Source organism: Crinia signifera, chromosome 4 (assembly GCF_055691185.1).
Source record: "Crinia signifera chromosome 4, ASM5569118v1, whole genome shotgun sequence".
Classification (NCBI taxonomy): Eukaryota; Metazoa; Chordata; class Amphibia; order Anura; family Myobatrachidae; genus Crinia; species Crinia signifera.
Window position 1 is genome coordinate 13,628,555 of NC_139220.1, and position 13,742 is coordinate 13,642,296.

Genomic DNA, 13,742 nt, shown 5'->3' on the forward strand with positions numbered 1-13,742 from the left:
TAATGTATCATACCCCAACATGACCCGTTCCAGGAGGGACTCAATGCTCCGTTCCTGGACTTCCCTGGTAATGTATCATACCTCCCAACATGACCCGTTCCAGGAGGGACACAATGCTCCGTTCCTTGACTTCCCTGGTAATGTATCATACCTCCCAACATGACCCGTTCCAGGAGGGGCACAATGCTCCGTTCCTGGACTTCCCTGGTAATGTATCATACCTCCCAACATGACCCGTTCCAGGAGGGACACAATGCTCCGTTCCTGGACTTCCCTGGTAATGTATCATACCCCCCAACATGACCCGTTCCAGGAGGGACACAATGCTCCGTTCCTGGACTTCCCTGGTAATGTATCATACCCCCCAACATGACCCGTTCCAGGAGGGACACAATGCTCCGTTCCTGGACTTCCCTGGTAATGTATCATACCCCCCCAACATGACCCGTTCCAGGAGGGACACAATGCTCCATTCCTGGACTTCCCTGGTAATGTATCATACCCTCCCAACATGACCCGTTCCAGGAGGGACACAATGCTCCGTTCCTGGACTTCCCTGGTAATGTATCATACCCCCAACATGACCCGTTTCAGGAGGGACACAATGCTCCGTTCCTGGACTTCCCTGGTAATGTATCATACCTCCCAACATGACCCGTTTCAGGAGGGACACAATGCTCCGTTCCTGGACTTCCCTGGTAATGTATCATACCTCCCAACATGACCCGTTCCAGGAGGGACACAATGCTCCGTTCCTGGACTGCCCTGGTAATGTATCATACCCCCCAACATGACCCGTTCCAGGAGGGACACAATGCTCCGTTCCTGGACTTCCCTGGTAATGTATCATACCCCCCCAACATGACCCGTTCCAGGAGGGACACAATGCTCCGTTCCTGGACTTCCCTGGCAATGTATCATACCCCCAACATGACCCGTTCCAGGAGGGACACAATGCTCCGTTCCTGGACTTCCCTGGTAATGTATCATACCCCCAACATGACCCGTTCCAGGAGGGACACAATGCTCCGTTCCTGGACTTCCCTGGTAATGTATCATACCCCCAACATGACCCGTTTCAGGAGGGACACAATGCTCCGTTCCTGGACTTCCCTGGTAATGTATCATACCTCCCAACATGACCCGTTCCAGGAGGGACACAATGCTCCGTTCCTGGACTTCCTTGGTAATGTATCATACCTCCCAACATGACTTCCCTCTTCATGTAGGTTTGCCGTCACCTGTGCTGAAACCTTTGTTATCCATTAACCTCTTCAGCACAGGTGATGGCAATTTCTAAATTAGGAGGGAAGTCCAAGAACAGAGCTTTGTGTCCCTCCTGGAACGGGTCATATTAAGAAGTACTGTACGCATATACGGGATCAAGATGTTAGATTGACAGCAAAGGTAGACATGCAAGGTTGACATTGACAAAATGACGACACAAGCAAAATGTCAGTGGTTGACGTGAAAAGTGCATGATATAATTTATAAATCAAGGTTACCTACCTTAAGGTGCGTACACACAGGGGCGATTTTGTGCAAAATCGCAGGAAATATGGTCGCTGAGCGACCATATTGCCCGCAATGGGAGTGTGCACCGGGTGCGCGCTCCCGTTTTTGCCCCTGTGGTGATCGCTGGTCGCAGGAACATGCTCCTGCGACCAGCTGATTACCACTGCCGGGCTCCCCCAGCAGTTTCTTTTTCAGCAGCGACCATCTCTGGTCGCTGATGTAAAGTAGAAACTGAGCAATATATCTCCCCCGTGTGTACACAGCAGAACCCTCTCCTTCAGGGAGACAATGCTCTGTTCCTGGACTCCCCTGGAAATGTAGGATTGCCATCACCTGTGGGGAGCTAGGTAACTGATAAGAAAGGTGTTTCACCACAGGTGATGGCAATCCTACATTACCAGGGAAGTCCAGGAACAGAGCATTTTCTCCCGCATGGTACTAATCAGCCACAGAACCTTTGCAATGCATGATCGTTCCTAGTTTAAAGGGACAGTATGGTCAGACTACCATTTAAAGCAGGCATTCCCAACCTCGGTCCTCAAGGCACACCAACAGTGCAGGTTTTTGTGATATCCAGGCTTCAGCACAGATGGTTTAATCAGAATCACTGAGGTACTAATTAAGTCACCTGTGCTCAAGCCTGGATATCACTAAAACCTGCACTGTTGGTGTGCCTTGAGGACCGTGGTTGGGAATGCCTGATTTAAAGTATCTATTTATATCTCTCCTGAGGCTTTTTTTTTTAAGAGGGGGTTTCCCCTGACCCAGTACTGTGCACCAGATAAACAACCGGGCGTCCCAGTATATACAGACCATCAGCTGACCGAGTCACGTGACTTACAAGTAACCGAGACTTGTGTTTTGGGAGCTGACCTGACAGAGCTGCACCAGTCCCTGCACCATGTGAGTGTCTTTATGGGAAATGTTTAACGTCTATTTAACCCTGATAATGCTGCAGCTTCCTGATCTTACCCGACCCAGCTCCTGCCTGTGTTGCTGTGTAACAGGCGTCTGACCAAGTAGAAGGGTTTACAGGATATCTGCTGTTGGAATCCTGGCTGTCGGTATTCCAGTGTTGGCAATCTTGATCCTTTTGGCATCTGTGTTCTGACAGTGGTTGGTATGCCGGTGTCTATATATTAACCTAAGGGATGCTGACCGCCCGGCAGAGAAGCCCCCATAGAGAGTTACGCGTCACAGGATCCCTAATATATATATGGGTGTTTTTTAGGATATTCTGCAAATGTTGTTTAATAAATAAGGAAGACGATTATAATGCAAGATCGGTTTCCTGTGCTGCAGAGTGAATACATAACCTACTTACCGGCTCGTTCCCCAGATGGGCGACCAGATCTCCGTAATCTCGCCCATTTCTTAGTTAAGTAGGCAGAATGGGGACATATTAGCACACACTTGCCTACTGTTGAATAAGCATGTCGGGATGGTAAAGGCAGCTAGAGGCGCAGTGGGCGTGTGCTGATATATATGGGAGATGTGTGATAATATGATTACAACCAAATGTAGATGAGCCCCAAAGCAGTTAGTAAGATCTTTTGTACTTGTTAAAGAAAAGACACTGGTACATGTCGGGACTGGTACATGTCGGGACTTGTTCATGTATTGTGTCTTACACAGGGTCCCATATAAGTGGTCATGAAAAACCTTATTTAAAATGCATGTAGCCATAGGGATCATTGCGCCTTATAACCAATACAGGGAAATGTCACTGATGATCTCATGTGATGATGGATGGATATGATTTCTTTTTTCTCCAATAATGTAACAGCTGCATAATGTGGGCTATGTGAAATCGGGGAGATTGTTAGACTCTACAGGGAGTTAGGGAGATCGGTATTATTTCAGGGAGTCTCCTGCAGAATGCCGCTCGCTGCATGTTGTCGTGGTGGTGGGGGGGGGGAGTGGTCAGGTATGGGGGGATGTTGCATTGACACAGGATGCATCATCGCTGTAATCCTGTATAATGATATGTTATACCGCGCCAGGGAGAGGGGCAACCGAGGGTGTGGAGAGGGGACACTTGATGGACTTATTCTGTACCGTGTAAGAACTAATTAGTTTTACCGTCTGGATGGCGTTTAGCCCTTTTATATGGGAATGAGATGATACAGCCGCGTATTCCGGAGTCTATAGGGGAAGTCAGACAATGATCAGCGCTTGTGTTGGCGCCATTCCCCGCAGCAGGAATCGCTTTGCCCTGTGCGGGGAGGCGCCATCTCCTCATACAGGCAATTATACCCGGAATACATTATCCGTCCTCCTTACATTATTTCTGAGACATTCTCGGCTCGGAGTGTTAGTACTTAATGCTAATTTGTGCCGAAAGCTCCGCGGACGCAGCAGATTTGTTTGGATGCTGCAGAAAGTTGGAATAATGTGTCTGTTATTATTCTGCCGCTTACAGAGAGGATTTCCTGCATTTTACACACTAAATGCCCGTACACACTGGGCGACTTTGAGCTGAAAGTCGCTCAAAAAAGCAGATTTGGCCCGGTGATGAGTGGTGAGCGCTGCTGCGTGCTCCCGCAACATCGCCGGGAAAGCCGTTCATCTGCTGGTTATAGCAGCAGATGAGCGGCTTTGAGGGCGGCTTTGCATAGCTCTGCGCTATGCAACGCCCCCCTCCGTCGGCGCCGGGCAGGGGGAAAGGTGCTCAGTGTGTATGCACTGAGCGGCCTTCCCCGCGTATCATCGCTGTCCATACACGCTGGGCATAGTCGCCCAGTGACGGTAGTGGGGGTGGCGGTAGAAAGGGAACGCGGTTTGCCTCGGGGTCTTGAGGCTTTGCGGCAACGGGCGAGCTGGGGATGTTTCATGTGTGGTGAGCCATCTTCTCACCCTCATGTGCCCGACTAAGGCGCGCGCTCACGGAAAAGTGGGCATGGCATCGCAAAAGTGGGCGTATCCATCTGAAAAGTGGGCGTGGTGTCTGTAATACAACATTAATTCATGTGCCTATTATTGCATTTATTCATGCGTGTCATCATGATGTGACATATTGATTTTTAGAAATTCTGGGTTCAAATGGAAAAGGGGATTCCCGTAATTTCTAAAACCAGCACCAGTCTCAAGGGCCAGTCCTGGTTCTCAAAATACGGTAGTAGGGGTCCCGGGATGCTCTGATCTACAAGGACGCGACAAAGACATACAGGATAAATAATAGATTATTATACAGAACATTAGATTAGAACATCCCGGGACCCCTACTAATTTTGTCCCCCGTATTTTGAGAACCAGGACCGGCCCTTGAGCCTGGTGCTGGTTTTAGAAATTACGGGGATTCCCTATTCCGTTTTAACCCATTTCTAAAACCAGGGCCAGCTCTTTGAGCCTGGGGCTGGTTACAACTGTGATGATGGGGGGGGGGGTTCGTGTAGGCTAAATCCAAATACACCTGGGAAATGAGTAGGGATGCCAATCCTGGGATCGGCGGGATCCCGGGATTTGAATCCCGGGATTGGAGGCTCCAATCCCGGGATTACGGGTTTGAAATGCGCATGCTCATTTGATCCCTTTCTCCCGTGTAGCACTGAACGCCGGGCCGGAGAGGAGGAGGGTAACTGAGTACGGGCAGACGCGTCGGCGTAGGAACACTATGTGGTTGCGCAGCGTGACCTCTAACATCGCGCTGCCTGGCAACAAGGTTGTGTGGCTGCGCAGCGTGATGTGAGTGATCACATCACGCTGCGCAGCCACACACTGCCTCCCACGCCACTGCGTCTGCCCGGACATTGAGTTACCCGCCACCTCGAGTCCCCGGTCAGCCGCCGCACAGCTCCTCGAGTCCCTGGCACGCTGCCGCACAGCTCCTCGAGTCCCTGGCACGCTGCCGCACAGCTCCCCCGCCGCATGGTTGGAGGTAATACATTTTTGTCATTGTGCATATCAGGAGGCCGATCCCGTGATTGACAGTTTTTCAATCCCGAATCCCGGGATTCGGGATTGAAATATGAATGCATGTGGAGCTAATGATCGTGTCCCGTAATATTTGTCATGTAACAAGTTTAGCTTCATGTATTTGTATGTACGAATGTTCAGGATACCTGTTCTACACCAGTGACCTGATACCTGTCGGGGGCCACACTGGGCGGCCCACTAACCTTCATAAGGGCCACACATTGCTCCTAGTAGCAGTTTCCATTTACTACCTGTAATCAGCAAGAGTGACCCTTCTGTAATACGGCATCCGCGGGCCTATTCATGCACACACGCGGGGGGGGGGGGGGGGGGGGTTCCGAGTACCTAGCTAACCCCCTGCCCACCAACCTACCGGCCTAGGTGTCTGATATTTATTCAGATTTTAGACGGAGCATCAGGCGTAGGGCTACTGGCAGCTGAGCTGGCTGCACGTAGGGGGAGCTAGCGTGCAGCTCCCCACAGGTAGTCCTCCAATATAGTGTTGAGCTGATTGCGGTGATACAGGGACAGACTGTCCTCACTCCTCAGTGACGGAGCAGGCAGGTGTTGTGTTATATCCTTGGATATATGGTACTTATGCTGCCTGATTGAGGCAGTAACTGTCCCTATGTTTATTTTAGGGGAAAGAACTGTGTGTGTGTGTTTGTGTGTGTGCTCAAGCTGTATGTATGGATGTTATATGTGCCAACAGGCTTTGTGTGTGTGTTATGTGTGTTTACATGTTGTGTGTTTGTGTTTTCAAGCTGTATGTATGGATGCTATATGTGCAAACAGGCTTTGTGTGTGTGCGTATGTTGTGTGATTAATGTTGTGTGTACAAGCTGTATGTATGGATGCTATGAGTGCAAACATGCTTTGTGTATATTGTGTGCATATATGCTGTGTGTATGTGTCCTATGTGAGTATATGCTGTGTGTATCAACTATATGTGTATATCTATCCTATGTGTGTGTACATGCTATGTGTGTGTACATGCTGTGTGTATGTATGATGTGTATACATGCTGTGTGTATGCATGTAATGTGTGTGTGTGTGTGTACATGCCGTAGGTGTGTGTTTGTGGGTATATATGTTGTGTGTGTACATGTTGTGTGTATGTATGATTTGTGTATTTGCATGTAATGTGTGTGTACATGCCGTAGGTGTGTTTGTGGGTATGTATGTTGTGTGTGTACATGATGTCTGTATGGTATGTGTGCATACTTGCTGTGTCTATGTATGCTATCTGCGCATGTTTTATATATATATATATATATATATATATATATGCTATGTCTGTCATTGTGTGTATATTATATGTGCCTGTGTTTATGCTGTGTCTATACAATGTGCATATGTATGCCCAGTGTATGTATTCAAATTGTGTGTATATGAAGAGTATGCATGTGGTGTGTGTTTGTGCCCACAATGTGTATGTCCGACTCTCCCCAACCGCCACTCATATATGGGAGTGGACTATGTGAATAATAATGATACATATGTGGTTGATACATGATGTTTGATGGTGACACCTAGTTGTCAAATCAACAGTAAAATAAAAAAAGCAGAATTCCTTAGGATAAAGTACAATGCAGATACGGGGGTGAGTTTGGATCACCACACATGAAAATAAATATTTGACAGTAATTTATAGTTCTGTATAATAATCTATTATTTATCCTGTATGTCTTTGTCGTGTCCTTGTAGATCAGAACATCCCGGGATTATAATGTCCGAGTGGCAGAAGACACATCTCCGCTCCAGCCGGTTGGGCTACCTAGTCATCTGCCTACAGAGCATTGTCTGCTCCCTCCTCGTCTACGCCTTGATAATCGGAGGTGGGGACATCGTGGTGGCCGGCTGCAGGAGAATCGGCTTTTACAACTTCTCCTTGTACAACAAAACTCTTGACGGTTGTTACACTATAACCCAGCTGGAGGATCTGCCCTTGGTCGGAGCAACCGCGGGTCATGGTCTGGTCCTGGCGATCATTCTGACCTACTCCTCGCTGGTCAGCATTACCATGGGGGTCCTGACGGTGATGTGCGCCCAGTGCTTCAAGGATGGCGCCCTGTGGAAGTTTGCGTTGGCTCTAAACGTCCTCAGCCTGGCGGGGCTCTGTCTTGGGATGACCACTTTCCTCTTCCTCACCTGGGACCTATTTGACGTCTCCGAAGTGACACCAGGCTTCCTGGCCCTTCTGCTGGCTGCCGGTGGGCTGTCTCTACTATGCTGTATGATGAGACACCAGGCAAACCTCGCCAGTTCCCAGGATGCGTCTAGAAGAGGCTACGCCGGTGGCGACATTTCCTACGTGAAAGTTTAATTATGACTGTTGTGACATTTGCCCGCTAAATGACTTTCTGCACATAGACAGGGGGGAAGGATCAATGATTGGAGAGAGAGATAAACAGGGGGCGTAGTCTGAAGCGACCAATCAGTTGCTAACCGTTATTTATGTAGCACAGAGTATAGAAGCTGGTTGGCTGCTTTATCTCTCGCCAAGACTGAATGCATCTCACAGCAGAATTATGTGCCACACTGTTCTATATAGGCCTCTCGATTTTGGACGTTTCATGTATCAAATAGCGATGGGGAGTATCACTGTATTATATTATGCAATATGCACTTTTTCAGCTTAAGATTCCTGTTCTAAGCTTAATTATTATAACATTATGAGATTTTCTATTTTTGTTGATATATATGAAGTTATTAAAATAAGACGTTGTTATTGATATTCATGTAGTACCTCGAAACAAAGAATTATTTCACTGAGAATTCTGCTCTGCCCCAGGTATTAGGAGACGGGGGACCCTTGTACCCCATCGCTAGCGCTGGTCCCAACTGTCTACTAAATGTCTGTAATGAATACACAGGCTCCGCCAAATGCGCTTCTGTGCGGTGCGGAGGGTATTCCATGATGACCAGCGACAAGGGACCGGAAGAAATATCCACAAGTTTCGGCTAGGACCCAGAAATTGTAGTAGGTAAAGGAATGCGCTTGCAGTTTGCTTCTGTACGGAGCTGACGCAAAAAGAATCCCAGCATCCACGTGATCAGTAATATACTGGGGTAGACGCAGCGGTGACCAAGTGTCTGTTTGCAAAGCGTATGCTGAAACCAAGTATATAGAACTACAGGTGATGCCGAGTCGTACGCCTGCTCAGGTGCATCCCCCACTTATGTCAGCTGCATATCAAGACCGCAAAGGGGCATGCTCCTATAGGTGATACTCAGCGAGGTCATGTGACGGGGTAGCATCTGTACAGAGGCGGATCTATTACCCCAGGGTAACGCTTGTACAGGTGCACACTGATAATGATGATCGCTAAGAACCCAAGAAGACGATCTGGGTGCAGATATATACGTCGTACTCTATATATCGTCAAATACACGCATTTAGGGGTCAGTTCAAATAGACGTGATGGTGACGATGTAATGATGTGAAAATGCCACCAAAGGCCCCTCAACTCGACCCAGCTCGTAGACCATTCGCACGCCAGACTCCTCTATTTTCTATGCAGTAAGGTAGGACTGCATACAAAAATCCATAAGGCCGTCGGTCCCGTAAGTGTGGCTCATAGCCGCGTTTAATCACAGATGCAAGTAGGTTGTGTCTAATTGAATCACCACCATAAGTTTACACTGAGTTTCATATATTGGAGGTCATTCTGGTTGACGAGCACATTTACATGGGAACTACCATGAAACACTGGGCACGATCCCTCACCGCCACCCCACGCCCCCTGCCCGCACTGCTAGGTGCATGCTCGCACCAAATGTTTATGCGCATGGGCAGTCACAAAACACAGCGCAATGGTGCGTGATGATCAGAATGACCTCCATTGTCCTAATTAGAAAAATGTAACCCTCACCTACTGTACAGTCAATCACTGCCCAATGGTATAAACCCACGGTCAAATTTTATTCCTCGATAAAACAGACCTTATAACTCACGGCGTAGCACGTACAGCACTGAGTATAAGATAAGAGCGTTTGTACACTCACAAGAGTGGAAATACACATCAGGACCAAAGCTTCTCTGGTGTGAAGTCCTCATAGGTTGCGCTGCCAGCAGCTGCTTCTTCTCACTCACTTAACACACGCGTTTTTCACCGATTACTCTCTACATGCAGTGTAACATTTAGCCATGGAGATCCCTCAACCCACAAGCACCTTGAGGAGCATCTTCAGCTGAAGAAAATCTCTCTGACATATTTTAAGGGGTCGTCGTCCTCGTCTATATGTGTCCCAGGCACAACTGTGCTGTCTCTCAAGTCTTTAGAAGGTGGTGGAATGATTTTTTGGGAGCCGGATGCTACTTCCAAGGGTACCTGCGGCTCCTCCTCGCTCACTGTATCTGCGGCAGCTTCCTCACCATCTTCTTGATTGTCAGCTGCAGCTTTCTCCTTGATGACTCTACGCGTTTTACCCTGAAACAGAATTTGAAGTATAAGCAATAGTTCCCACAGACAGGAAGTGACATCATTTCCTGCCCATTCAACCTGTGTTTCGCTGATGTCATCTGCACCAATAAAATACAACATGAAAATAAAGTAAATGAATCAAAGGTACATTTATAATGCAGACCTGCGTTCCACCGATCCCCTAAAATAGTTTTAAACCTGTACTGCGTATAGGGGAAGATGGCAGCCGCAGCAATGATGACATCAGAATCCACAGTTATTATATACAAGAGTTTATATTACACTAGCTCGTATATTATAATGTTACTGTATATGTGACTGTTACCTCATTAAGTATCTCTAGCGCGTACTCCACCAGCTCCTTCTCATCCATGCAGTAGACCGTGCGCTTTCTGGGAGATCTAGGCAGACGGAACAAGACAATAACCAGTTGCAGAAGCGTTTTCTGGCTCATTTAACCCCCAAAGTCCAGCAACATTTAAGCCGCCATTTTCCTGTCGATTGACCGCTTACATTTCTTTTTTCCTCTTCAGATGCTTTGTATACACTTTCTTGGCGGCTGCTTTGTCTTCTGTCATCCATGGCGGAAGGACCCTCTTTTTCTCTACAGGCTCAGCGCCGTCCATTCCTCTGTAACACGTACACACGTTATGAGTTGCACCTTAAAGAGGACACCCGCCCGCCGGACACAGTAATTGCAGCCATTTTGTTGGTAACACCAGATAGGCACAAGCAGTGCAGCATCAATTCAAAGCAGTGGAATGGCCATACCCCATGATTCAGTGACATTAGTGAGGCCTACAAAATGGCTGCCCCCATTGTGGATACATGAAGGGTTCACTTTTAAAGAACATCTGTAATCTCTTATAAGCCTAACTCCCATTGTCAGAATGTAGCAGGAAAAGTCACGCGTTTCATGCCTTTTGTTGACCATTCGAAGGTATCTGCATAATGCCTTAATGACGGCCATATTGGCCCCTGGTGTGCATTGCATTGCAGGAATGCTTTTAGGGGAGGGGCTAGTCCATCCAAGCGCTTCCGAATCCCATATGATTGGACTACACTCTATTCTCATGCCCGCCCCCTACCCCTCCATTAGTAAAGTTTTTCTTGTTTTTTTGTTTTGTGAACACTGGCCCCAGAGGTTAGGGACCCCTTTACCATTCAGTATATGTCCATATCAAATATCGGGCAAATGTATTAAGCCTTAAAAAGTGATACAAGGTGATAGGAGGGTGATAAGAGTCCAGCCAATAACTGTCATTTTTCAAACACAGCCTACAACATGACAATTATGAGCTGTTTGGCTGGGCATTTATCACCCTTGCTTTTATATCTTTTTAAAACTTAATACACCTGCCCATTGTGTGGTATTTTAAAAGAAGCAATGGAACTACAATTCCCAGCATAACGAAAAGCTACAAATCTGCATACCTCCCAACTTTTGATGGTCTGCAGGCGGGACGATGCTCCTGCATTTTGCCGCTATGGGGCAGGCTCTGTGAGCCTCTAGCCATGCCCCCAGTCCCCTGGATGCGGGAATAGACGCTGTGCGCATGCACACAGCGTTTATTCCCCGCTGCTTAGCAGCTGACAGGGGGGACTCCCAACAGCCCCCCCCCCCACACCGCGGGACACTGCCGCCCGCGGGTGGGACATCGGGACAGGCCCTGACAATCGGGACTGTCCCGATAAAATCGGGACTGTTGGGAGGTATGAATCTGCATGGTACTTTGTGCTGATACAGAGGCCATAATTATATATGACGGTGTGACTGGAGATAATACCATCTCGTCCTCCACCTGGTGTGCCAGATTTAGGGGTCATTTGCATTCAAACTACTGATCCCACAAAGTGGAAAACGTCAGCAAGGCTGCATCAAATCACCCACATTACACCCCGATTTTTCAGGCTTTTGTGGGGCTGCAAAGGAGGTCAGTGATCTTTGGGCGACTGTATGTGCAGCAAACCAGCTGGCTCCTAATTCCATCAACTACATATAGGGGTGATTCTGATCACCACGCTCCACCGCGTGTTCTCACAGGAAAGTGACGGTGTGTGACTGCACAATACACATGTATGCATGTGCAGCCGCTTGGTGCGAGCGGCGCGGCAAACTGCTTGTTCGCCGCCCCGTTCGCACCTAGCAGTGCGGGAGGGGGGGTAGTGCCCATGACGCAGGTGTGGGGGATGGGCAGCTGACGTCAGCTGCCCACCCTCTTCCCGTACGGGGAGCAGACATATCGAAGACAACTACGAGCGCTGTAGAAATCGCAACTTTGCGTGTGGACCAGAATAAGATCCATTGAGTGGCCAGACCACAACTTTACCAGGACACACATGAAGTTCTGTGGCTGGCTGGCTTCATGTCCCCATTTCCCCAGAAGAACCTGTGTAATTCATATGTGCCCAGGGTACCCTACCCCCATAGTGTCTGTATGAGCATACCTTCCAACCTGACCCTCTCCAGGAGGGACACAATGCTCTGTTCCTGGACCTACCTGGTAATGCAGAGCATTGTGTCCCTCCTGGAGAGGGTCATGTTTGGGGTATGTATGTATCAGTGCTGTCCCCTGTGCAATGCCCCTACCCCCACAGTGTTCTACTAGTATCAGTGCCCACACTCCTGCATTGCAGCCTAAGCATAAAGCCAAGGACGAGGATACATCAACAGGAGAGAACCAGACCCCGTGTTAGTACATTACCTGTGTAGTGTAACACAGCTACTTCCGCATTATAGCTGAACTATAACTCCCAGCATGCAGCGCGGCATGACAAGGGATGCCGGGAAAACAGGCTGCATAACACGGCTTACATCTCAGGCGCAACTAGCTCTCTGTGCAGCAGGTGGCGCTGTTGCTGCACATAAGTAGCTGAGAAGTAATTACATACGGGGAAAATCCGGAGTAACTGGAACTGTTTCATTTAAAAGCTAAATTATTCAGGTACAGAAGAGATAACAAATGAGTCCTGATTTCAGACCTGTTGGCAAGGCTGCAATTCTTGCAGATGGACAAAACCATGCTGCGCTGCAGATGGGGCAGATGTAACGTGCAGAGTCAGATCTGGGTGGGTTATATTGTTTCTGTGCAGAGTAAATACTGGCTGCTTTATTCTTACACTGCAATTTAGATTTCCGTTTGAACACACCCAAATCGAACTCTCTCTGCACATGTTACATCTACCCCACCTGCAGTGCAGCATGGTTTTGTCCATCTGCAAGAATTGCAGCCTTGCTAACAGGTCTACGGCCAGAAGAGAACAGGGAAAGCCCAGATCCCATCTTATACTAATACAGGTAGAATACCATACCTCCCAACTGTCACGATTTTAGAGGGACAGTCCCGATTTTTGGGTCCTGTCCCGCTGTCCCACCCGCGGCAGGCATTGTCCCGTGGCGGGGGGTGGCAGTTGGGAGACCCCCCAATCTAGTAGAATAGACGCTGTGCGCATGCGCACAGCGTCTATTCTCGTATGAAAATGAGGTCGCGGCTAATTAGCATAAGCCGCGCCCTCATTTGCATACGCCACTCCCCCTTTTCGGGCGCTCGAGTGTCCCTATTTCTTTAGATGAAAAGTTGGGAGGTATGGAATACCCATTATACGGTATGGTTGGTTCAAGCACTCAGACGGTTTACCATTTTTAAGTAGAAACAGGAGGGGGACAAGGGGTAATGGGAGAGGGGAAGGATGAGGAGTATAACCGCACTGGTATTTATGAAGAAAGGTGATGATTCTGATCTATGAGTACTGACTATTATCCTATTTGCAGGAACAGTGAGTTCCAGAGCACTCAGACAATGTGTGTCTTGTGGTGCCTCTGTGTGGGACAGTCAGTGGTGCACCCCAGAGTAACAATTGTAATGAAACAATGCCAAGGGAGGA

General features: G+C 48.3%; 2 protein-coding genes across 2 annotated transcripts; one reads left to right on the forward strand and one right to left on the reverse strand.

Annotated features, from left to right (window-relative positions):
- Window positions 1-7,019: 7,019 nt before the first annotated feature.
- Window positions 7,020-7,756, forward strand: TMEM140 (transmembrane protein 140). Its single transcript, XM_083180088.1, has 2 exons — window positions 7,020-7,033; window positions 7,138-7,756. Exons 1-2 carry the CDS (start codon window positions 7,020-7,022, stop codon window positions 7,754-7,756), a joined length of 633 nt encoding a protein of 210 aa, XP_083036214.1.
- An 828-nt stretch (window positions 7,757-8,584) lies between these two features.
- On the reverse strand, window positions 8,585-12,698 carry CYREN (cell cycle regulator of NHEJ). Its single transcript, XM_083179565.1, has 4 exons — window positions 12,563-12,698; window positions 10,371-10,487; window positions 10,183-10,258; window positions 8,585-9,863 (listed from the first exon to the last, which is right to left on the reverse strand). Exons 2-4 carry the CDS (start codon window positions 10,481-10,483, stop codon window positions 9,621-9,623), a joined length of 432 nt encoding a protein of 143 aa, XP_083035691.1. The 5' UTR covers window positions 10,484-10,487; window positions 12,563-12,698; the 3' UTR covers window positions 8,585-9,620.
- Window positions 12,699-13,742: the final 1,044 nt, after the last annotated feature.